The 25,235-nt window shown below is 42.8% G+C and overlaps 1 protein-coding gene across 1 annotated transcript; it reads left to right on the forward strand.

The window, feature by feature from the left end:
- Nucleotides 1–640: 640 nt before the first annotated feature.
- LOC124201157 (homeobox protein caupolican-like) lies at nucleotides 641–12,371 on the forward strand. Its single transcript, XM_046597628.1, has 7 exons — nucleotides 641–1,505; nucleotides 2,722–3,228; nucleotides 7,686–7,813; nucleotides 8,102–8,466; nucleotides 8,712–9,311; nucleotides 9,789–10,386; nucleotides 10,841–12,371. The coding sequence occupies exons 1-7, from the start codon at nucleotides 1,449–1,451 to the stop codon at nucleotides 10,872–10,874; spliced, it is 2,289 nt and encodes a 762-aa protein (XP_046453584.1). The 5' UTR covers nucleotides 641–1,448; the 3' UTR covers nucleotides 10,875–12,371.
- The last annotated feature ends 12,864 nt before the right edge of the window (nucleotides 12,372–25,235 follow it).

Here is a 25,235-nt window from a genome sequence, read left to right on the forward strand (position 1 = left end):
GTAGAAAAGAAAAAGGGAAAGAAGAAAGAAAGAAAAGAAAAATCTACAAATGATGCACACGCGTATGTAAACACGGAGATACTGTATATTCACTGCTGTTGTTGTTATAGTAGTAGTGTAGTGTAGTGTAGTGTCTCTCTACGTTTTCTAGGATGTATGATTATACAATATGTAGATTCGGTAGAGATGTGCTGGAATAAGGGAAACGACGAAGGGGAGAGAATAAGAGCCCAGCGCGTTTGTATTCGTATTTGTTATATATGTTGCTGCCCGTGTAGATGAGCATGTAGGGACGGAACAAGACAATCGATGCCAAGTTGGCGGCGTGGGCGGAACCACCACTACAATTCCACCGGCTGCCAAAGGGGCGGGGCGAGGGGCGGAGTCTCTTGGCACGGCCAGAAAACGTGGCGGAAGGGAGAAGGGAGACGATAGGTTGGCTCCCATTGGTTGATGAGCGTTAAAGGAGGTCGGCCCACAAGCCCCGCCTATCGACCATAAGTCTGCCCGCAGACGGCGAGCCCGGAGGTGGCCCTTGGCTCCGCCCCTTTTCTCTCCAAATGGGCGGTGACTGGCAGCCTGTCGGCCATCCGAAGGACGTGGGAGGCGGGTCCGGTTTGGCAACCAGCAAAGGCGGAACGAAAGGACCTGACCAACATCAGTCGGCTCCGTGGCTCTGCGCGCACAAGGTCGTTCATTTTATCGCTCCTTGGTCTCTGACTGAACTTTTTCGGCTCCATCCGCGGGTCTTGTACGTCCGTCGTCGATTGCCGCACTTGCGCACCAGCCAGCCAGCCACCACGGCTGCCACCACCGTTCAAAAAAAGAAGCGCCAGAGCTCATCCAGCCGGAAAACGAACAAATCCTCTTGTTGTTTCTATCGTTTCTCCCTTTGATATTCTCGTTCAACAAACGAAATCGGGTTTTCTGCTTCTTACACGCCGAATCAAAGGAAGAAGAAGAAGATTCTCTCGACACTCCCGCCGTTCCGTGTGTTTATTGTGTGCGAGTTTGTGAGTGAGCGGCGCCATTCGTTTGATTTATTCTCCCGCTTGTATCATTCTAAAGTTTTTTCCCCGTTTGATCCCGCTCGACACCACAGCAACCGGCGGCTAAGTTTTGACACTTGCTATAACCCTGTGTGATCCTCCTTCAACTAAAGGCACTTGATACACATGTAGCGTGACTGCCGATCCTTAGAGAACATTCGAATGAACGGCCGCAAAGACTCAGCCGTTACGGCACAGCCCACCCGCTTAACCGCCGTCGACACCTTTTGAAAACTTTTCACGTTGAAATTTTCCCGGCCTAATTAGACCGAAAAACATCGAGTGTTATTGCCCAGTGTATTGCAAGTGTTTGTGCGCCATTTAAAATTGAAAACTGGTCGAAATATAACCGACAGAAAAACCTCAAAAGATTCTCATAGTGTTTGCTGCACTGAAATTATGACCACCATGTCGAGTTACACACAGTTCGGCTACCCGTACAGCGCCGCATCACAGGTAAAATGCCCCATAATCATTTTCATTTTAATTCAAATTCTATCGATAGATTTTCAAAATTTGGGATTGAATGAAACCCGTAAAACAGCAGCAAGTCTATATCTCTAAGCTTATTTAGACGTTGGGATTTTATAAATATAGCCGTGCTATAGGTTATGTATTTAGAGTTGCATGTAGCTACTATACACACACATTGTATATAGGGTCAGGTGGTTTTTTGTTCCTGATATATATATTTTTTGAGCTCGCGGGATATTTTACGTGTGGATAGGCTAATTTATATCCCCCCCTTCTCCATCGATTATAAGCCGTGCTGGACTGTATGAATATAGTCGAACGGGCTTCCGGCATATCGGTGACGTCGGGTCCGTAAGGGCCGTCCCTCTCTATAATTCCCGCTCTCGACTCGACTAGAAAATTTGCTGTGTGTGATGGGAGTCGCACTGTTGACGCCACGGATAATATCGACGACGACGACGGTGCTGGAGGGTGGAAGGAATTAGATGTTGCTCTCCGTGTACGCGCGTGATGTACTACACGACGATAAAGAGCTATGTATATGCACTGGGCTGATGTGTGTGTGTCACTCTTGTCTATTTCCCTGTTAAGACCTTTAAGGCTTCTGATGTCGTTTTCTCTCTCTTCTAATACAAGAGGCAAACAGTTTCGTTTTAGTTGTTGTTGTTGGGGGGATCAACATTTCTCGAGCTAAGTCTTTTTTGGACGTCTTGTTTTCTTTTTTACCATTTCAGCGTCGTCTATAGAATATTGGGCCGTTGTTTATTATTGGATATAGACTCCCCCCTCTTCTCTTGCCTATGCCAACCCACTCTTCATCCCATATACCACTCAGCTCACAGCGTCGGTAGCCATTATGGTAATCCGTGCCGTACAACGGGAGCTTAAACGCATGCACACACAAACACATCAGCATTGGGTCTCATCATCAACAACTCCGATAGATTCTTCCTTATTTTTTTCCTATAGAGGACGGGCCGGCCCATCATCATTTGCTGGGTATATCGAAGAAGAAGGGAAATAAGCACAGCCATCAGGGGGTGGAGTTATCCGGAATAAATGGGCCGTAACTAGCGGATGGGGGGTGGAAGAAAGAAGAAATTTGACGGATTAGATTGGACCGATAGGCCTTTTTTCCTGTATTACATTGAGGCCTATCTTTGATTGATTCAATTATTATTCAATTGATTTGATTTAGTTATTGATGTCGACGGGAAGTCCGTCGGGTGGCGGAACGGCCTCATCGTCCTCCTCTTCCTCATCTTCCTCCTCATCGGCGGCCGCATTGACCGCACCGGGAGCCGCCAGTCCCGGGAGCGGTGGCGACAGCGTCAACGCCGATGGACCGGCCACCACAGCAACAACAACGACAACCTCGTCGTCGTCCAACAACCTCAACGCTTCGGCCGGCTCCGGCTCGGCCTCTCCGTGCTGCGATTCCGGCCGCCCGTTGGTGACGGATCCGGTGACCGGCCAGACGGTCTGCTCGTGCCAGTACGAGCGTCTGCAAGCCCTGCAGAACGGCCTGGCCGCCGGTTACGGTCCGGCCGCCGCCGCCGCTGCCGCCCGCCTAGCCGCCGTCTCGTCGGCCGTGACGGGCGTGACCGGCCTCCACGGCGTCTATAGCGCCGCCTACCCGTCCTCCGACCAGAACCCTTACCCCAGCCTGGGCATGGACAGCACCACGGCCTTTTACTCCTCACTGGTCAGTTCATTAAATTTTTTGGTTTTGTTTTTTTAATTACATTAGATTCCGGTTTTTGTGCTATGAGAGACATGTATAGGCCTATATAGCCTTATATTTAGGGTATGTATAGGGCCGTCCTATTATCCATCCTAGACGGTAGATGATGGGATGGATGGTTATCTCTGTAGCCGGGCTGTGGTTCCCACAGGAGAGCAGCTGAAACAATCATCGCCCAGCTAGTCAGCAGCATGATGAGTTAATTAGTTGCACGTTAACACACACGTGATGATGATGACATTTTGTGGGAGAACAGCTCGTTTTCTCTCCACTTTTTGTGTGTGTGTGTGTCAGACGGCCTACACACGATATAGAAACGGCCAGTCGAAAAATATCCAGGACGGGAAAATAAAACTAAAACAAACATCACAAGAGAGTAGAGAGTAGAGAATGAAGATGAACAACAAGGGGGGCAGGCATCACAGCCAAGGGAAATAATGGATTGGGGGGCGTGTGTGTGCTGGTGCCCATTCGAAAAATGATGGACCGCCCGGCTCATTTCCTGCACGTATTTTTATTTTTTGTTTCCAGGAGAACAATATCGCACACTGTTTGGATATATAGATGCGTTGATTAGGTTATATAGGTGGGGAGGGTGTATGACATAATACTATAGGTATAGACGACAATTGTATATATTATTCATTTTTGATAGATCCTGTATAGTATATTTTGAGGATGAGGTACCATCAGGAGCAGGAACAGAAGCGTCAATAGATTTTTTTATTTATTTTTCTGGCTGGCCTCACTCCCCCCTCCCTGTCGTTTTCCATAATGTCCAGCATATAGCCCCACCACTACCACCACCACCCAAAAAAGCGATCCATCACCGGAATATGGCCGTTTCCGTGTGTTCGCTGCTCGCGATCGGCCCGCTCCTCTTGATGGTCGCCTTGTGCTGGAATAACCCAAAAAGAGCCCGGCTTTTCCATCATCATCTCTTGTCCCATCATCTTCTTATTCTTTTTGTTTTCTCACATTCCCCTTTTTTGATATAATACGAGCTGTATGGCTATAATAACAAGGCTGGACCGGTGGGGTCATTTGATTCCAAGCCAGCCGTCTGATCTTCAAAACACAGACATCTACGTCTATCGCCTTTTGATCTTGTTTCTTACATTAACGTCTTACAATCACTTTCATTTTTATATAGTCAACGACTATTATACTGTACATCTATACACTTTTTCTTATCCTGTGACGGCCAGCCAGCTACAAGGAAATGTATTATAACGACGTCACATAAAAATAATAATAATACCCAAAAGGATATATCTCTCCGGAGGTGTCCGGCTGCACGATTTTCAGGCCTATACAGCCAGATACTAAATTATACTGTGTATAGAGACACACCATATAGCCAAAGTCCAAAGGAAGAGTTTAAACCGCGTCATATGGCGCACAACAAACGGATACACACATAGGGAAAAGGAAAAAGAAAAAAGGGCCAGCGATGGTCTATCTCTCCATGTGAAAGGCCCAAAAAATGGGAGAGAGAGACGACAAGATCGTCTGTGGCGATATGCAAACGCGCCGGCTGTGTATAGTATAGAGACTATATGCAACTATATAGACGCGTTTGTTTGTTCGTTCATGGGAAACCGCTCGATGATGAACGACCGATAGTATACATACCCACCACCACCGTCTGTGCCATCACAGTTCGTCCCTTTTTTCTCTATTTTCTTTTGTGTTGCAGTGGCCATACGGGCCCACATCTACAATGGTGATGGTGGCCCATGCAAAGTGAAAAAATAACCAAAATTCTTATTTCGTTCTATTGAAAGAAGGAAAAAACCGCAACTGCGGGGGGTTACGACCGCTCGGAGACAATTTTTTTTCATTCTTTTTGAATTTGTTTGTTTTTCTCGGTTGTTGTTGATATTTATGCGGACAGAAATAGAAACGAGTTTTGTTTTGTATTTCTGTAAGGTGTTTTTCTGATGGTTTGGGCTGGGAGGACGAGCCGCTGACAAAAGCGCTAAGGGGGGAGGGGGGATGTGTGTGTGTGTGATTGATTTTGAAATGGGGCGGAATAATTTGCTTAGTCACAGTCACAGCGATGACCTTTTTTTGTTACGTAAAAAATTCGGGATTTTTCGGACGGAATTTCTTAGACCTTTACAGGGAGAGGTGGGGTAAAAATATGGAACTGAGCGTTTTCATTGGTTGACGATGTTATAGTAAGGCGAACGGAGTGGCACAGGCGGAAGTCGAACGTGTGTAATTTCACACGCAAAGGAGAAAGAAAAAGAAAAATATAACCTGCGCTGCTGCTGCTGCTGTCGCTTGTTGTGTGTAGCCAAGCAGCAGCAGCTTTATCCTATCTCTCCCTCTCTTTTCGTCTTATATCCAACACGTAGAGTATAGCATAGTCAGTCGTCTAACAGCGTTATTAGAGCAGCTCAACTTGTCTAGTCTCACACACAGCAACCTTATAGGAGAATAGACAAGGGAATCAGAGGGGAGAAAAAATATTTATTTTTCATTCCGACTATTTGGGCTCGTCTTCTTTTCGTGATGGCAGAGCCCAGCAACACAGCAGACAGGTCTATTAAAACGCACAAACAACAATATATATAATATGCTATTCTATATAGATCTATCTGCTGTGTAAGGGCTTTGCTGTATAGTGTGCTGTGGCCGGACCCTGGGTATATATACACAAGTCCCGGGGTTTTTTGACTTGATGGCTTTTTAATTTGTTGGCGCTGCGAGGAATGATCATGAGCAGGAGAATTGTGTTGGGATACTCACAGCCATCGCCTCTAGCTTTTCTTTCTTTATTTTTTCTTTTTCTTTTTTCCTGCGGTGGTTTTGGCCATTCTTTTTTTATTCTCCCACAAAAACACAACACCGGTTTATTTTTTCGACTGGCGTATATTATAGTAGATAGACACACACCACGAGCAAATGAGCAATGACTCTCGACGAGTTGCTCCCGCCAGTACCTAACGAGGTACGGCCGAGAGCGCATCCCCCCCACCCACCCAAAATAATAAAAGCATCTTTTCCCGACATTATATAAGACTAGATTTTGATGATGGATTCGTCCAATGATAGTCATCAACACTTTGTATGTGTCCTTGGTCAGTTTTGATTCTATCAAAATCCTGCGAATTTATTTATAAATAAATTCCTATCAAGGATTCAACATTTCTCGGTAAAGTTCACAGCGAAATAATAAATAAATACAATTGTGAATGTATATTTGAGGTGGTGGTGGGGGGAGAAGAAGGAGGAGGCCTGGGAGGGTTTTTATTTTCTATCCTCGTTACATTCGGTTGTCCTTATAGACAACGTTGATGGCGCTTTTGCGTGTGTGGCCTATGAAAATATGAACCCAAAAAAATAAAATCCCTTGAAAACAAAAAGAAAAAGAAGCTCCAAACTTTTTTTTGTTTTGAGTTGTGTGTGTGATGATGATGCCCGCGCGATCCCGGAGCAACACACACGTACACATCATCATCATCATCAACATTAAAAAGAGATTCCGAGCTCTTTGTCTGGTTTTTTTCTTTTCTTTTTTTTCTCTGTGTGAGTGTACCTATAGGTACTACTGTCAATTTCCCGGTCCGTCCATTTTTGTTTTATTTTTTCCACCCAAAAACTAAAATAAATAAAATAAAAAATAGAAAAACTTGGAAGCGTCGAATATAACGACCTGATCTAATCCAAGTGAAACAGAAAAACAAAAAAAAAATGGTTGACGTGGAACGACTGTTGTGTGTTATTGGAGAGGGCGACTCACGACGGATACCTCATTTTGTTTTGTATTTTATTTTTTCCCCTTTGGAGAATTTTCATTTGGCCCCAAAAAAGTAAAAAAAAAAATAAGAAAAAGAAGAAGAAGAAGGAAAGAAACCAGTATAATGAGAGTTGACCGTCTTATTTCCCCCCCCCCACTCTACCTATACTACTACCTATATATACGAGAAAGAAAAAAGAAGGAGGGACGAAATATATACAAGGGAGAGAGAGACAGATTGTCCGGCCGGATTATCGGTGTTGTTTCAGGCTAAGAGGCGCCAAGATGGCGGCTGGAGATACTGTCGCCCGCCTCGCAGCATACCCACACACACATATATATATATATATGTGCGTGCTATAGATATCTATACAAGAAGAAAAAGAAAGAAAAAAAAAGGTCTACTACACACACACAACTGTATATAGACAAGGACAGGGAGACCGACATCACATCACAAAAAGGGGCAAATCTATTTGGGAAAATAGAAGAAAAAACAATTTAAAAAATGAAAAGAAATATAAAAGGGGCCAGCGGCCAGCCAAAATGTCGTCTATAGATTATAGGCCTCTAGATGTAGCATGGACAGACGAGATGATGTGAATGGACATTTATTTGACGAGATCGAACCGTCTAATCATTGGATTTTGGTTTCTATTTGACATTACAGACGAATCCGTATTCATTGAAGGAAGCTGGAACGGGAGGCAGTGACGTGTCGGCCTGGTCGACGGCCCCTGGACTCCACCAATCGGCCCAGGGTTATTATCCCTACGATCCAGCCCTAGCCGCTTATGGGTAAGTTTCATCTTTAATTACATTTCTTTTTTCCTATTCTTCTATTTGACACAAATCAGAAAAATCCCCCCAAGTCTAGACGACATACAAATATAAGCGCACTTAGAAAATGGCCAGGGGATTATCATTAGCCTGGGCGGATTAGCGCTAATCACTCCTGTAAACAGTTGTGAGCCTTTTCTTAACTATAGTCTCAAACCCCCCACCAAAATAAAAGGACCAGCACAATCAGCCATAAAAATATAAAAAAACTATAATAAATAATAAAATTTGTGATTGATTTATTAGATACGGGGCCAGCTACGATTTGGCGGCCCGTCGGAAGAACGCCACCCGCGAATCGACGGCGACGCTCAAGGCCTGGCTGTCTGAGCACAAGAAGAACCCGTACCCGACCAAAGGTGAGAAGATTATGCTGGCCATCATCACCAAGATGACGCTGACCCAAGTGTCGACTTGGTTCGCCAACGCCCGTCGCCGGCTCAAAAAGGAAAACAAAATGACGTGGGAGCCAAAGAACCGCAACGACGACGACGACGACGACGATTGCGGCAGCGGACGCTCAGACGACGAGTCCTCGTCGCCCGTCCACGGCAACAAACAGCATCAGTCCGGCACCAATAAAAAGATGAAACACTCCAAAATCGACAAAGGTATACTATCCATTTTTTGGTTTAGGCCTAATAATAAATGGCAACACCGCGACGGGCTAAAAAAATGGTTGCCCAGTTGAGTGTGTAGGCCACCCAAATTGTTATCGGAGATTTGTCTTATCTCTTGGGTTGATTTTGATTGAGACGGACGGTGGTGATGGGCCACCCAGGTCGAATAGACGTGCCTTATCATTGTGACAACATATTTCCGGGCCAGCAGTTAATAATTTGAATTTCCCGCGCAGATGACGTCGATGACAAAAGCGACTGCGACGACGACTCGAGGGGCTCCGTTTCTCCGCATTCCATCGGCAGCAATTCGCTGAACCATTTGGTCCATCCGCACCACCACCACCATCACCTGGTCCACCCGTCGCATCACCAGCACCACCACCACGGCAGTGGCGATGTGTCCGTCTCCGTGTCCGTCTCCAACTTGATGAACAACACCTACCACCACCACGCCCAGCAGATGGCCGGCTACGCTGCTGCCCATCAGCACGGCATGATGGACATGCACCAGCAACACCAGCAGCAACTCTCCTCGCCCACCTCGTCGTCGGCGGCCAAGCCGAAAATCTGGTCGCTGGCCGACACGGCGGCCTGCAAGACGCCACCGCCTCCGCCCGGCCACCAGGTGGCCGGCAACAGTTCCGGCGGAGGCGGCAGTTCCGGCAGTTCCATGATGGCGGCGGCCATGATGCATCCAGCGGCAGCGGCGGCCGCCGCAGCCGCCGCCGCAGCCCATCACCACCACCACCATTTGGCGGCCGTCGGTCCGGCCAATCATCACTCCTGGTTCTCGGGAGTCAACGGACCGATGAGCTCCATGGCCACCATGACCGGTAAGGCCGTCCTTACATAATAACTCTCGATCGTCTCTCTTTTTCCAAAAATGTCTAATGACATTTAAAATGGCCGCGCACGGCCTTTTATTCTTTTCTGCGGCTGGGCATAGCCCCCCCCCCCTTCATTCCGTCTATATGTGAGAAGAGCCCAGTCAAAAAAAGAGAAACCTCAAAAGTGACGATGGCCATCCAACAACAACAGCTTGTCTATTGTTGTCTTAAATATTATTATGCCCGGCTGGATATTATTAGTAGTAGTATATATCTCTATCCTATTAGTGGCCGTGATGGCCGGCCCAATTGTTTTTCAGTGTCTTAACACCATGCACCGGAGACACAATGGGCCAAGAATATTTCAGCGGAATTTACAGAATTATTCTTTTTATCTGTTATTGTTGTTGCTGGGAAAAGAAACTCGTTTGTTGTTGTTGTTGTTACAATTGTCTCATTTTGTGGTTTGTTGTTGTTGATTAGGTGCGGGCAGCAGCGCCATGATGAACGGCATGTCCAACATGGCGGCCATGAACGCCAAAATGGCCGCCGGATTCGGATCGTACGGACGGTATCCGAGTCTGACCGGCTACGGCAACTCGGCCGGATACTCATCCGCCTCAGCCGGATCGGCTTCCGCCGCCTATAACGGATACACGGACGCCGTCCAGACGGACACTCCGCCGCAGACTCCGCCCAATCTCAAGTTGAACGCCAACAGCCTGGGCCAGCACCAGTACCACCCATACGTTTCCCCGCAACAACAACAGCAACAACAGCAGCAACAACAACAACAACAGCGTTTGAGCTCTATGCCACTGCCACCGACCATGTCCGGCTTGAGCGCGTCGGCCGTCGATCCTTCGTCGGAGATGCCCAGTCCGGGCTCGGCATCTGCCCGGTCATCCCAGCAACAACACAGTAACCTGCCAATGGCGGCCCCATCCACCACTCCCTCGGCGTCGTCGACGTCGTCGGCCATGATGACGTCCGTCGCCCAGCCGCAACAGCAGCACGGCTCGCCCGGCAGCAGTGGCAACGAATCATCGTCTTCGACAGCCTTCCGTCCCGTCTACCGAACGTAAGTCCCTTTTTTATTTTAATTCTAATTTTATTTAAGTGTGCTGGGCACATGTGAGGGGCTTCTTTTGGGGGTGGGACCCGGCCGTCGCCATATGGACTCTGGCCCAGCAGCAGCAACTTATATATTATTATATATGAAGGAGTGGAGTGGGGGCCAGCAGCAATCTGGCGCCTTTCCCACCGACACACTCGACACACATCAGATCAACTCGGTGCCCTCATGAAATAAGTGGCCCGCCAGTGTGTGTCACTGCTGGACGTGTCGGCGTTAGGGGCGGGATAATAAGTGGGGGGGATTTGCTTCTATTTTCTTATATGTGTGTGAGAGACTGTCAATATTGACCGGTTGTCACTCAGAGTTTGCGCAATCTAGTCGCCTTTTCTTTGAAATTAAATGTATTATGTAATTGATTTTTTTTTTTAATTTGATTTTGATTTTTTTAAATTTCCAGGTCTCCTATTGGCGGAGCGGGTTACCCGTCATGATTCTGACATAACGGCGTGAGACTTTCCTGATGTAATTCAGATCGACTGTTGATCTTTGATTGCAAAACTGTTTGAATTTTTGCGCGCTCATTTGCTCCCCCCTTCCCCCGTGAAAGAAAATGGCGTCGACACCACTATACATATATGAAACACACGAAATCTAAAATAGTTGCTATTACACACACTGTGCGCCATTCCGTCGACGACATCCATTTTGTGTGTCTGATTTGATAAAGAAAAACCAATTGATCACGTAATAATAATACGCTTTTGTCGTTTGAGCATATCGGACCTATCCAACAACAACAACAACAACAACCCAGTGCAATTTTTCCTCCGCTTTTCTCTCTCTCTCTCCTGGAAAAACAAAACAAAAACGACTTATATTCTAATTCTTCCCGCCGTATCATCTTTTTTTTTTTTTAAATTGCAAAACACACGATATACATTATATCTGTGATAGTGTTTTTCATCCCGGCTTTTCCTCTCTTTTGATATATATAAACATATTCTCTCTCTCTCTCGCTTCTCTTGTGTGTGCTGGCCTTTGCTGCCGGCCTCCCCCAATTTTTCAGACAACAACAAAAAATCAAAAATTAATTTTTTCCTTTTTTTTAAATTTGATTTAATTTTATTTTCTCTCTCCATGTGTGTGTAATGTCCACTAAAAATATATAATATCGATAGTTTTTTTGGTCGGTCTCTGGAGACGGACGTTGTGTGGAAAAGCGGATCTGAGAAAAACAAAAACAAAAAACTATAATAGGTGAAACTGGTTTTCCAGATGAATTCTTTTATTTCTTTTTCTGTCCCCCCCATTCCTTTTCGTGTATACATAATTATAAATTAGGTTTTTGTTATATATATTATATCGTTTCCTTTTTAGATTTTTCTGTGGTGTATAATCTGATTGGCTCTCTGCTCTGCTGTGTGCTCTCCTATCAAAATGTTTGTGCAAAAAGGAAAAAGAAAAAAGATACAAAAAAATAATAATAACTCTCCCAAAATCGTGTCCTAAATATAATATACTCTGACGGATATTATGAAAAATTGTGAAAATGTGTCTAACTCGATTATTATTATATCTCTCTCGATTGCAAAAAAAGGGAAAAATCATGTGAATCCAATTTATCAACGCCCATCAAAAATTCTGTACATTTTTCTATTTGGCTGTTTTTGTTCGTTGGCTATACCCACACGATGGCGAGATACACACACACACAAAACCACTGATAAATCTAATTATATTAATAGCTTTTTTTCATGAATTTTTGTTTGTTTTTTCCCCAATTTTTGATTGAAAATTGTTTGTTTTTTAATTTTGATGTGCCTCCCAACATTTTTTTTTTCTTGACACACGTTTGAAAAAAAAAAAAACTTTTTTTTATGTTTGGTCCTCCACCCTCCCATCAAACGTTGGAATTATAACCTGATGAATGTCAACTCTCTCTCTCTCTGTCCGAGCGATGAAAATATAAAAACAGATGAACTTTAAAATGTTTTTTGTATTTTATTTTATTGACTCGATTGGTTCGTAAATCAACGACCGGCCAATCTATACGTTTATTTCATTTGTCTCTTATTTTTTAACGAGCATATGGTCGGAGGGAAACGATAAAAAAAGGACATTGGTTTATCGGTGAAAAAGTCAATTGCAAAAGTTCAAGAGAATGCCAAGCTGTTGTCGACATTTGATGGATATATCGCGAAAAATCGTGAATTATATCCGCAATAACCTTTATTAGACATCTATCTCTCTCTTCTCGACTATGTTGTTTGTTTGTTGTCGTACAAACAACAACAACTTATATATATGTAGGCTGGTTGCGTGGAAGGTGGCGTCGTCGGTCGGTCGGTTGGGTGATTTACAACCGCTAGAGCAGCAGCACCAGCCGGAGACTTTTGAAAACAAAATTTTTATCGCCAAACTTTTTCTTCTTCTTTAAACCAAACAAAAAGAGAATGTACACATGAAAAGAAAAGAAAAAAAAACTAATCCATTATTTATTGAATATCCCGAGAGTTTTCACTATCTGCCGTGATGTGTGGGAACGAGCGGGCCACAGCACACAAGAGATGAACGCGCCGAGAGAGTATGACGATCAGCATTTTACCAAAGGGAAAAAAGAAAAGAAATCTATTTCGTGGGCGCTCGCGTTTGACCTTTTTTCTTCTTGTTCCCCACATCACAGAGTCTCTCAGCAGCAGAGAGTTGGATGTGGCATAGAGTCACAGGGGCCCCCATACAGCACAGCACACAGACACAAGACGACGACCTCCCGGTGAGCCCAAGGGGCCCTGTCCTCCCGCAGTTCCGGGGACAATCATTTCTAAATAAATAAACACACAGAAAAAGAAGAAAATAGAAATAGATATATTTTTCTCTCTCTGTCTTTTATAACGTTCAGACTGCGCTGCGGTGCGCAGAGCAGCGTGTGTCTCAGCAGAGAGTATATACACACACACAAGAGACAGCGGGCGATCCCAGCTGGAGAGTCTTGTTGGCATTTCAAACCCGCTGTTTCTCCCGCGCCATTGTTCCTCTTCTTTCTTTCTCACCGAGTAGATTTTTCTTCTTTCGTAGGTACTCTTTTTCCTTGTGTAAATATTGGAAGAGATTGATTTCATTGATGGGCGATATCAATTGATATTTTTATTTTTAAATAAATCGATTGGACATTTTTTCGACACTTTTTTTCCCGCTAGAATTTTTGAATTTTTCCGCTTTATGAGATGGACTTTGGCGCGGTGCGTCACCTACTTATATACGACACACAATGGAATTTTTTGACCCGTCAAGAGATGACGAGATGTCTGTTAGGAAATTCCGTCCGGTTCTTATTTCTTGGAATGATTAGCGCCGATCAACAGCAAATATTCCGGCGATTCTTTTCAAACTTTCTATTATGTCGTCGTCCAGCCTCTCCAATTGAAAAATAAATTTAAATTAGATTCAGAGATGATGATGATGATGACGGCCCGTGTACAAATATATACACTCGAGGTGTATACATGTATATGCCCCAGCACCACCCGTATACGTCTGGAACCATCCCAACAATGCGGCACAGGTATAATATAATACGCATAGCCGATAAATAAATAAAAAGAAAAATATTAAGAGATTTAAAGCGTGGGAAAGGAGAGGAGAACTTGGAAAAATAACAAAAAAGCGGAATCCGGGAAAAAAGACCTCCGGGGGCCACCGCCACTGCTCGCCCGGCATGTCTATGTAAATATAATCGAAAATGCGATTTTGCTGTTATATTGGCAAAAACACAATTGTGACTTGTGTGAATGGGAGATAATACGTCTATTGTATATCTATAATACGCCAATAATTCGATTTCGGCTAATGGAATAGTTGATCCGGATTAGAGGGCGGACAAATGACGGACCAACAGCGTCGTCGTCGTCTATAGATGGTTGGCATGTCTCATTCTATTTGGACGAAAAATGCGCGCACAGCGCCCGACAAATAAAAGTTTTTCTTCTTCTTCCATCTCCTGTTTGTGCATGTCGAATGAACCCGAGGAATGATGAGAGACTAAACAGAGGATAGGACATTCCACACGGGGCTGTGTGTATATAAAGAGTCTTGTGTATATTTAAGATTTCTTCTTTCTTATTGCTGCTGGGCTGGGCTGCTAATCTTCGCGCGCATAGCTCGTGTCGCATATCCAAAACTATAGCTAGGGGGGTCACCCCCACCATTTTAAGAGGGGAAAGAGATCAGCCCCATAATAAGATGGGGGATGACAGAAAGAGAATAGTGGGCAATAATATCAGAGCTGGGACAGGTTTCAACAACTAATGCAGCCAGCAGAGACCTCCGACCGAGCCAGTGGAATCTCGAGAGTTTTGAAATGGGAAAGAAAACTATACGGACGACTCCTGCGGATATTTAAAGGCTAGCTGGACACACACAAACACCAGAGAGCCAGCAACGTGTACAGAACATGTAGTAGTAGTAGTACAGCAGGTCTACATGTATTATAACTAACAGGATGTATCTCTATGGAGCTGAGAGAGAGAGATATGGGACCGACAGTTGACAGATGGACAATAAGCCCCCAAACCAACCAAACCCAAAAAAAAAATCTTTTAGCCCTTCATCAAGTCTCTGCTGGCCCTTTTATAAGTGGGTCTGGCTATCTTCATCTGTGTGTGTGTGTGGGCAGCAGCATTTAATCCCATTGATGCGGATATATGTCTATACACCAGGTCAAAGTCGAATCTATCGACATTTATCCGTAGAGAAAACGTCAAAACCAAAAGGCACAATCAAGACATACACCAATTCTATTTTTTGAAAAAAAGGAGCTTATAAAATTAAATAGGGTCTGCATGATGCCAGGTGATGATTATAGAGCCCCATCGTGTATAGGACGTGGAGACCGGAACTAGAATATATCCAGACACGTAGTACATATCAACGTGTGACGTAGTAACAGCCCTTTATATTTTTAATACACATTTTTTTTACCCCCCTGCCAAATAATCTACACATCGCTGCTGGGCTGCTGGTGCTGTGTACAAAATCCCTCGGTGGATTCGACTTTGTGACAGCAGCAAGCGGACCCAAACAACTTGTGTGCGTTGCTCGACGACACACGCGCGCGCCCATAGTACATCTCGAAATGGGCATCCACCCAAAACGCCACCCACCTTATTCTTTCTTCTTTCTTTCTTCTTTTGTTTTGTTTTTTTATTTTGAAAGAGAGAGACTGAGAGAGACAGAGTCGGTTTCAGATGGCACCAAGATGTCGCCCTCCTTCTTCCCCTCTTATTCTTCTTCTTCGACATAAAACTTTTTCTTCTTCTTTTTGACTTTTTTTTTCGACTTTTTAGGTTGTCTAGTTTCATTCGGGGCGCGTACTACTCTACTACTGTTACTATACACACACCAGCAGCAGACCTATATAGCTAGTAGAGACTGTATAGTTTTGTATATCTCGACTGTTGTATCTATATAGGGTCCCCCCCTTATTTAAAACAAATAAAAGTATAGAAGAGAAGGGTATATTATTCCGGAGCATTTGATCCATGCTCTTCTTGTCAATTTAAGCCCTTCTTGTTTGTTTTTCTTTCTATTCTTTTTTTAACAGAAACACAAAAAATTATTGACGACACAACCCGAAAAAGTTGACGAAAAAGTTAAGGGCCTTTCTCTGAGAGATGTTTTATGATCCGCGACCGTCTCGGCCCGGAATTCAGTCATCCATTCACAACTATTTTTTTCTTATTGGTGGTGTTCCAGCAGCCCCTTTTTGCGCGCGCCCTTCTCTATTTCTATTTTTTTTCAAAAATATTATTTAGATATATTTTATGTAAAAGCCGCAAGTATAATATATCTAATGACAAATAGAGAATCCGCGGCTAATTTTATTATTTGTGATGTGGTTTGGCTATTACATAAATGACGTAATGATTACATCATAATCCGGCTCGTTGGTCATCTGATGACTGGAATGATTGGCAGGGACGTCTGACTTATTATATTATAAAATTCGCCAGATACATACATACATAGACATAATCCGTCGAAACATTTAGAAATATTTGTTGTTGGCTTGTCGTCACTCTTGTTTCGATATGTTGTTGTTGTTTTTGTTTTGTGTTCGTGTTTGCTTTCAATTTTTCGTTTTTTCCCGGAGCAGGTCTCACATCAGGTTTTTTCCTTTTTTCTATAACTCGTCAGTTTGTCTCGTCTCTACTACATATTGCCCGTCGCGTCCGTTTGCTTTGGGATAATGTCCAACAACACAAAACAACAGCTGTCTCCGTTATCCCATCACACACACAGAACACTCGGCATTTGTTTGCGTAATGATGTCGCGCTCAAGCGATAACACTTCAACTATCTCTCTTCTCGCCTGTGTATTATCCCCCCACCACTGTTTTGAAATCGTTCAATATTTCGCCATAAGATTATAGACTTAACACATGTTTGTTTTGATGTTCCAACACAGACACCCCTGAGCTGGGCCTATTTTTAAAAAATAAAGTCAAATCAAAAATAAATAAAATAAAAAGGTCGACCGGATTAAATGGAGAGGAACGAAATGACTGTGCGGAAACTCGTTTTTCTTCTGTGCGTTTAAATTTTTAAATTTTATTTTCTTTCTCGGCAGCACATCGACAACTCGGTGCATCAATGTCATCGACCGGACTAACCGGTTTTTTTAGATTTTGTCGAGGTGTTTTTTGTCTTTTATTTTCTTTTGTGTGTGCTGTGTCTATACACCCAAATGAAATGAGACATTTCGGGGTTCATTTCAGGTTTTGATTGTTATAGAGACGGGCAGCTTTATAGACGGCCAGCAGGATGTACAGACGGGCGGGAGGCGCCGACTGTGAAAAAACAAAAAAACGACGACGGCGATGGCGCGACACGGAGGAATGATGACCGATTGTCACAATTACATCGTCGCTTGTTTTCATTTTCTGATTGCCCCGGCCATCATCATCCCTTGGCCATGCAGCAGCTCCGGCTGTTATCGCGGCCCGATCGGCGCGGGATAGAGCCGAGCATTTCCACATCGACGGCCATCATAGCAAGAAGAGCCCAGCTCCAAGTTATGGCATTTCCAACATTTTCGATTGTGGGAACGACATTTCGATAAGAACCAAAAATGAAGGGGGGCTTACACACAAAAATCTTTTTGATTTTATTTATTTTTCTGGTGGGGGGATATAAGAAAATGGTTGTCGTTCGATATGAAAACGGACAGCATAGGGACGAGAGAGACCCATCGTTCAAGTTAAGGATCGTGTGCGTGTCTGTTAACGTCCACTTGAACTCGTCGCACCGTCAACTTTTACACAAACATCTCGGATTAGTCGGGAGATTATCGCACGGCCGCGATAAAGAAGCAACACCATCAGAAATTGTCTTTTTTATATTTTTTCTATTTTTCTATTTTTAATGTCCGTTTCGTCATCGCGTGCTGCAGTATATCACTATATAGAAACTGTACAGGGAAATTCATTTATCTTTACATCTCATTAATAGATTTTTTTAAAATTAATTTTCCACCTTTAAAAGTTCATTAGATTTGTGTTCATTTAAATTTTAAGAAATTTAATAAAAGTTTTACATTTCCTGTATGTCGGGAGAATTTGTACGGGTTGCACTTGACACTGATTCGGTCACAAAGTCACGCGGACAATTGCGCTCGATTGTCCCTTTTTATTTATCTCAATTCATTTGAACTTGATTTTTCTTTTGATGGCCGGCAATTTCCTCTGAACCCACCGACTTTTTCCTAATTCCTTGAGACGACATCAAACAGGTAAAAAAAAACGAACGATCTACTTATATGATTGGACATTTATTGATGGACGTCATACGGGGGGCTGGCGGATTACGGTGCCGCCCTTTTGATATTTTCTTGCCTCCTCTGATGTTTTTTAATCTGAAAAAACAAACAAAACCAAACGCCTACACTAGGAAGAAGAAGAAGCGTTTGTTGTTTGCTTCGGTCGCTGAGCGGCTTGAACTTGTATAACGAAATATTTAAGTCGAAAAGTTTGGCGAGTCCGATCAGCTAATGGACGGTAGACATGACACAGGGCACATCACAAAGGAACTTGTGAGCTATAGAAAAATGTCGGGCGGAACTCAATCAAAGTGGAGAAAAGAATAAAGGGGGGGGATGTATGTATAAAACTATAAAGGAAACCGAGAAGTAGTAGAAGTATTAGACCGCGCCGCGTATTATATCTCTCTAATACCTTTTGATGTTTTTGTTTGATAAATAAGAGGAAAAATGTGCAACCCCCTCTTAGGTAAAAATGGCGAGTTTCTAATTGGATAAAGTCAAATATTTTATAATCCACTTTTCAATGTCACCCTGGACAACTGCGTATATAGTTTATAGTTAAAAACAAAAGCAATTGACTGTTTTTATTTTTTGTTCATCATCGCCAAAAGAAACAAATGACAATTGGCCAAAATGAGACGAGGGATGGCCAATTACAGTGTCCAGGTATATCCAAACAATCAATAAATCAAATCAAAGTCAAACTTCTATGTACAAGGAAAAAAGTCGATAGCATCACATCAGCAAATAACTGGGAATATATCTAAACCAGTTTTATGTATTATTATAGTCTGAATAAGATAGATACACTGACGCAATATTTTGGCGCCATTGATGATATCGATTGAGAGCAGTATATATACTAGACACACACAACATCAGATGCTCTTTGCCAGCTAGTGTACTCTACATGTCACATCCCCCTCTATTTCCTAAATTATAGATCGATGTATTCCTCAAGGGTTTTTTCCTTCTTTTCTTTTCTTTTTATTTTTTCGGTGGGTCCTTTTTTTGTTTTCTGTGTTGTTGTTTGTGCCCTGTGTTGTTTGATTCCATCTGCTGTTCCTCCCCTGTGTTACAGCAGAGACTGGGAGAAAGAAAGAACAAAAAAAAAAGAGCCGAATGTTTTGGGGGGCTCTCGCTCCTAATGGCCGAACCGTGTTCGACAATCGAGCGGACAAAAAGATCTCTCCTCTTCAAGACTTTTGTGCTGGGCTTGTTTTCCTTTGCTGGCCTCTCTCCGCGATAGGGCCGCCGAGCAGCAGCAGCAGCAAGCACGCCCCTCCCGCGCTCACGATATGCGACCGACCCTATAGACTCTCTGCTGATCAACATCAGCTGGGGCTCTCCTTTTCTATTATATATCCTCCGCGTCTCGGTCCTCCTTTCTGCGACGACACACATAAGAGAGAGGGGGGAATTCTGATGTACAATTCCGAGCGCTCGATAGAGATGGATGGGTGTCTATAATATACGCAGACACCCACCTTTATATATGATATAAGAAGAGAGATAGACACAGCAGCAGCAGCAGCTGACTCTGCTGGTATGTAGACTAGATATTCCAGCACTTTAATATCAGCATCACATGTCGTGTGAGTATTTGTTTTGTCCCTCCCTCCCTGCGGGAATTTCCGTCCAAATATCTTATCTACTACTACTATACTACTACTCTTTTATATATATATAATAGCTTTTATATCAAAGCGCCAAAAACCCCGGCAGCCAGCCAGAGAGCCAATCCACTAAATAATAGGCGGTGATGTTGTTGTTGTTTCACGTTTTTTGAGAGATTTCTCTCTCGCCTCTCTGATTTGATTGGCTAACTCGAATCGTCCATCAACAATTCATGTCCACAGTTCGCCTTCTCGATGTAAAGAAAAAAGGATTTGTCTGTCCGCTCTTATCCATTGTGTAATGTCGTCGTCGGGAGAGAGAAAAGAACATGGCACAAGTGACTATGACAGGGCCATATCTCGGCATTGTGCTGTGTGTGTCTTCTTCTCTTAAAGTCCGACACTTGTTTTCTATTATTCAAAAGACACAAACGGGCGAAAAGAATCAGAGAAAAAGATATGGGATGTAAAAGCGCCTACTTATTCGCTTCTTGTCCTTTTTGAAAGGCTAAGAAAACACAAAAATGTACAACTGGAAAATATAAAAGACGCATAAATATAGACGACCAGTCCGCGTTTTCGTGTACATGTTTTTAAATGTATACGCGCGCCGATTATTAGTAGTCCGACGTCTAATAATAACGCGCGTGGAGAGAAGAAAAGAAAAAAAGAAATATAAGAAACACGGGCTCGTGTGTATAGCTTCAACTATTACATTTATGCAAAAGGCCCGGCGCATGTAAAATAGTCGTCGAAATGATGAAAAGAGATTTTTGAATAATCTTTATATATACGATACACACACAGAAAAAAACGGAATAAACGAAGAAGAATAGAGAATGTGTAAGAAAGGTTATAGCCTATACAGCACGTGTACAGTAAGATCCAAGGGGTCCGCAACTCAAATTTACTTTTTATTTTTTTTACTTTTTCCTTGCTTTATTTTTCCTTTTTTACTTTTGAGATAGGCTTTCCTTCAAGCGAAAATAAAAGGGTAGGGAGGGGATGGGGAGGAGGGGGGGTTCGTTCGCGCGCGCCCTTCTTTTAGCACGTAAAGTAAATTTCCTTTTTTTTTCCTTTTTTCACTTTTTTTGCTTTTTTACCTTTTTTATTGTAGTAAATTTGAGTTGCGGACCCCTTGGTAAGATCTGTACCAGCATTCGATTCTTTTGATATTGTTACAGCCCATCATATTATTGTATAGATATCTACCCCGATGTTTCCGACGTGTTATAGATAGATATATTTCTTATATATAAAAGATCTTGCCCAAGACTGCTGTATAGAGAAGATGATCAACGTATAGCGATCGAGAAACATTCTGACTGGCTGATGGGATGTAACAGCACAGAACATGTTGCTGGTATATATTTTTGGGTTATTGTTCAGGGTATATATATACTATGCTGCCATCTTTGGTGTGCATTGCTGATGGGCAGGTATATAATATTAAAAAATATATTTTCTCCCCTTTTTGTTGCTGTTGTTGTTCGACTCTCTCGTTTTTTTCTGGCCAACCATCATCTCTCACGACCAAACGCGCATAACGCCAGCATAAGGCAACTCCACCAACGCAAGATGATGATGATGTATGCTAATGTGCCCGGACACGGCACGGCTCAGCCACATCACTGTGTATGTGATGCGCGTGTCCGCGTTCTCTATTCTTCTCTTACATGTATCTAATATTCTTCTTTTTTCTCTCTCCATGTTTTGTTGTGTGTGTGTCTATAAGACTCTCAACAGCCTATAAGAGAAGAAGCCAAGAATATAAGAAAAGCCGCAGAGGTGCAGCCACAGCGGATGGATGGATGGATGGGAGGGAAGAAAAGGGCTGAGTTGCTGCCTCTTCTTTCTTCATAGACATTCCCTTCGTCTCTTCCAACAGCAGCCAACAACACCAACTCTATAATCTGTGCGAGGAAAAAAAAAGAAAGAAAACGGGGCTGCTGCTGCTGCTGGCAAATGACCCTCTAATTATCTTTTTCTTATATTCTTTTTTGGGTTTTTTACCATTTTTCTTGTTTGGAACTCTTGCGGGGTATTTTAGACTGTATAGACAAGATTGAATATATTTTTCTTCGGGTATATAATACGAGTAGACCCGTGTTATTTTCGAGCGTGCTGGTATCAAACATGCGCGCCTACGTACGCGATCAATAATCATCAAACGTTTTATAAGATTTCGAAAGATTTTTTTTTTCCTTTTTGTTTTTTCTTGTTCGATGAGGGAAAAATGATGGAGAGGACTAAGTCATCATCTTTTCAACGCTCAGCTCGGGAAAAATAAAAATAAAAAGAACCGCAACAGAAGAATAGAAAATTATTACACCGAGCGAAAATGATTTTTCGGTGGTTTCTAAAAGATAAAAAAAGATAAAATGATTTGCAGGATTGTTGTTGTGTGTGTGTGTTGTGTTGTAGATAATCATGTAGCCCGCGTTCTTTTTTGAGGTGTGTTGGGGAAAAAGTCAAGTCGTAAATTGGCATCTAGTTTTTCCCTTAAATGATGAAATGAGGTGAACCGCTTTTTTGGGTTTAATAGCCTTTACTTAAGAAAATGTGGGAATTTTTTGGACTTTTTTTTAAAAAAGGCTTTTCTCTAGAAAAAAGAAAAATTTCTTTTCCCTCTTGTAGGCTATTCAACGCATATTTAATTGACGGGTATTACCGGCGAAAAAAGAAATTATATTCCGCGCCGATCCATTGAATATTTTCGACAATAGCCCCCCTCTATTATTCAAGAGATATTAGAGACGCCGGCGGAAGAAGAAAACAAAAATCTATATACTATAAGAAGATGAAGAAGTTAATATATAAATAAAAAAGGATGAAAGCAAAAGGGGTCCGGGGTCAGCCTCAATCATGTTCAATTAGCTCAGTCAAAAAAAAAAAAGAACAGAAGAAAACAAAAGACAATAGATATCTATATAGCTATTTAAACTGTATTTTCTATAAGGTTTCGTCTGCCGTAGAATGTACATGCAGAACAAAAGGAAGCCCCTTCCATTCGCCAATACATACAAAAGGAAAAGAGAAACAAGAAAATCTATTCAAACCAGGCACAGCTAGCAATATATAAATATCGGAAGAAGGTTTGTCCGCATCTGTCCGATGTTATTGTCTTAAACACTATTTAATGTCGCTATCTTTCTATAGACAATGCTGCTGCGCGGCTATATAGAATGAAAGTATAGATAATGCCGCGTCCGGCTGTGGTTGTTTGTGTCTATACACAATGGGCCAGCAAAAGACGCGACCATGTTTGGAGTGATTAGTTATGCAAATGAAGGTGTATATACCAACACAGCAGAGAGCGAGCGCGGCACCATACACCAACTGAAATTTCACAGGTCTAATCGTTCCCGACGACCCACAACCAACATCAACAGTGTACATGAATATCTATTATTCCTGATTCCCCTATTTTTTCTCTCTCTAGTTCTCTCCCGCTTTCGTCGATACATTCAAAAGGTTTCACACAATGTCAGGTGTGCCTATCTAGCTCTGCTTGTTATATTTGCGCGTTTCGATACGTCCGTCTGAATTAGAATAGACAAACAGAGAGAGACGATATAGACAGGGGGTCTATCGGTGGGGGTGAACCACTGCCGTCAAACGCCCCTCAATTAAGTTCAAATGGATAATCTAACTTCCTCCCCACAAAAAAGGTCCATCCATCTCTATGTGTACTGCACAATAGACAAATGTGTCTAGAAGAGCGGACCTGCTGACGAAATGTCTAGATGAAGACCATCGGCAGCAGCAACGGTGGGAAGAAGAATAAGAAGAAGCGAAAAACGATGGAAGTCAATGGGCGATAATGAGCGATGGATCCGGCGGTGTGGGAGGGTAGATAGTACATTATATATCTATAAATATTTATTCCACCCTCTCTCTGCGGCAGCAGCTAAATGCGCAGGGGTTAAAAAAGACTATAGGAAAAATATCTATAATACCCGCCCGCGCTCTCATCGCCGCCAGAAGCGGACCAAAATATAAGGGAACCGCGCGCCATCCACAGCACAGCCGGAAAAATGTACACACAACTCGGCGCGCGGATCATATATGCAAATGAACGGATAAACACTGTTATTAAAGCCCATTGAGAAAAAAGAAGGTTTCTCTAAAGAGACGCGGCCCATAGTCTTCTTTCTTTTCTTTTTTCTTTGAATGATCGAAAGGCTATTATATATGTATAGGCCCATAAAGGAAGGAGAAAAAGACGCGGTTGATTTATCCATCCGGCTCATTTTTGTGTAGCTCTTTTAGCTCCGTCTCTGCCCACATTTGTGCACAAATGCTCGGACCTATATATATAGTATCACTGTATATAGTAGGTATATAAATGTACGGGGGTTTATTTATTTGATCAGGTTGAATATATATATGTATGTATATAAAGTTATGGAGGCTATTAGAACGTAATAAAACCGCAAGGTAAAGTCGTAAATTGTCGGATTTCCTCACATCATTCTGAAAAGAAAAAAGGTTTTTTTCTTTTTTCTTTTGGTTCTCCATGTCGCCCAACACCCCGTTCAGGTTCTTGTGTAAATGTTAAGTCAAAATATATATAACTACACAACTCGTGTGTGTGTGTGTGTGTGTAGACAAGCGTATACACATATATACAGGGAAATATATATTCCATGTTTGTTCTTTCTCTCTTTCTTTTTCTCTCTAAACATAATCTACATAATATATCAAAAGCAAGAGACCAGACTCGTTTTCCTATTGGACTTCTTCTACTTCTACTGAGTTCTGAGTTTCTGACCCTGTAATTAAGAAGCCAAAAGCTTTTCTTCCTCCTTCTTCTTTCTAGCGGTTTTTTGCATAATAAGAGCCGCAGGGAGATACACACAAGTTGTATATCGGCGCCATCCGACAGCACCAGCATCGCTCCGCTTTAAAATGTTTTGTTTTTTTGTTTCTTTCCCAAAAGGTTAAACTATTTGGGGATGGAGAGAAACATACAACGCTTCATTTTTTTTGTCCGCCTATAGATGTTTGATATTTTTTTCGTGTTGTTGTTGTTGCTGTAGTTGTTGTACGGCCCAGGTGATTATATTCTAGAGACCCGCGTCCGTTTGTGTAAACTATGGCCTCCGTGTGGTGTTTAGACACAACCGAAAAAAACATTCAACACACAGACACACACAGAAAAATATATACATTTCCTAATATTATTTCCAACATTTCGGCGTGTGTAGACTATAGTCAGGTGTGCAGCTGTGTATATCATTTTCGGGTGTTGTTGTTTGATACTCCTGATGGCGCCCAAACGGCCGCAAGAAGAAGACAAAAAAAATGGGCGGCGGCTCTGGGATGGTAAAACGCGCGTCTCCAATTTCCCGCATTCGAGACCGCAAAACACACACACACGGCAAGCAGCAAGCGCGGCCATCTTCTTTTCTCCCGCG

Source organism: Daphnia pulex, chromosome 8 (genome assembly GCF_021134715.1).
Source record: "Daphnia pulex isolate KAP4 chromosome 8, ASM2113471v1".
Classification (NCBI taxonomy): domain Eukaryota; kingdom Metazoa; phylum Arthropoda; class Branchiopoda; order Diplostraca; family Daphniidae; genus Daphnia; species Daphnia pulex.

What these genes read in the sequence shown, in the direction of transcription:
- LOC124201157 (XM_046597628.1), top strand. Translation starts at nt 1,449, where the DNA reads ATGACCACCATGTCGAGTTACACACAGTTCGGCTACCCGTACAGCGCC. An exon ending in CGGCCTTTTACTCCTCACTG is followed by an intron (nt 3,229 to 7,685) that starts GTCAGTTCATTA and finishes TTGACATTACAG; the next exon opens with ACGAATCCGTATTCATTGAA. An exon ending in ACACTCCAAAATCGACAAAG is followed by an intron (nt 8,467 to 8,711) that starts GTATACTATCCA and finishes TTTCCCGCGCAG; the next exon opens with ATGACGTCGATGACAAAAGC.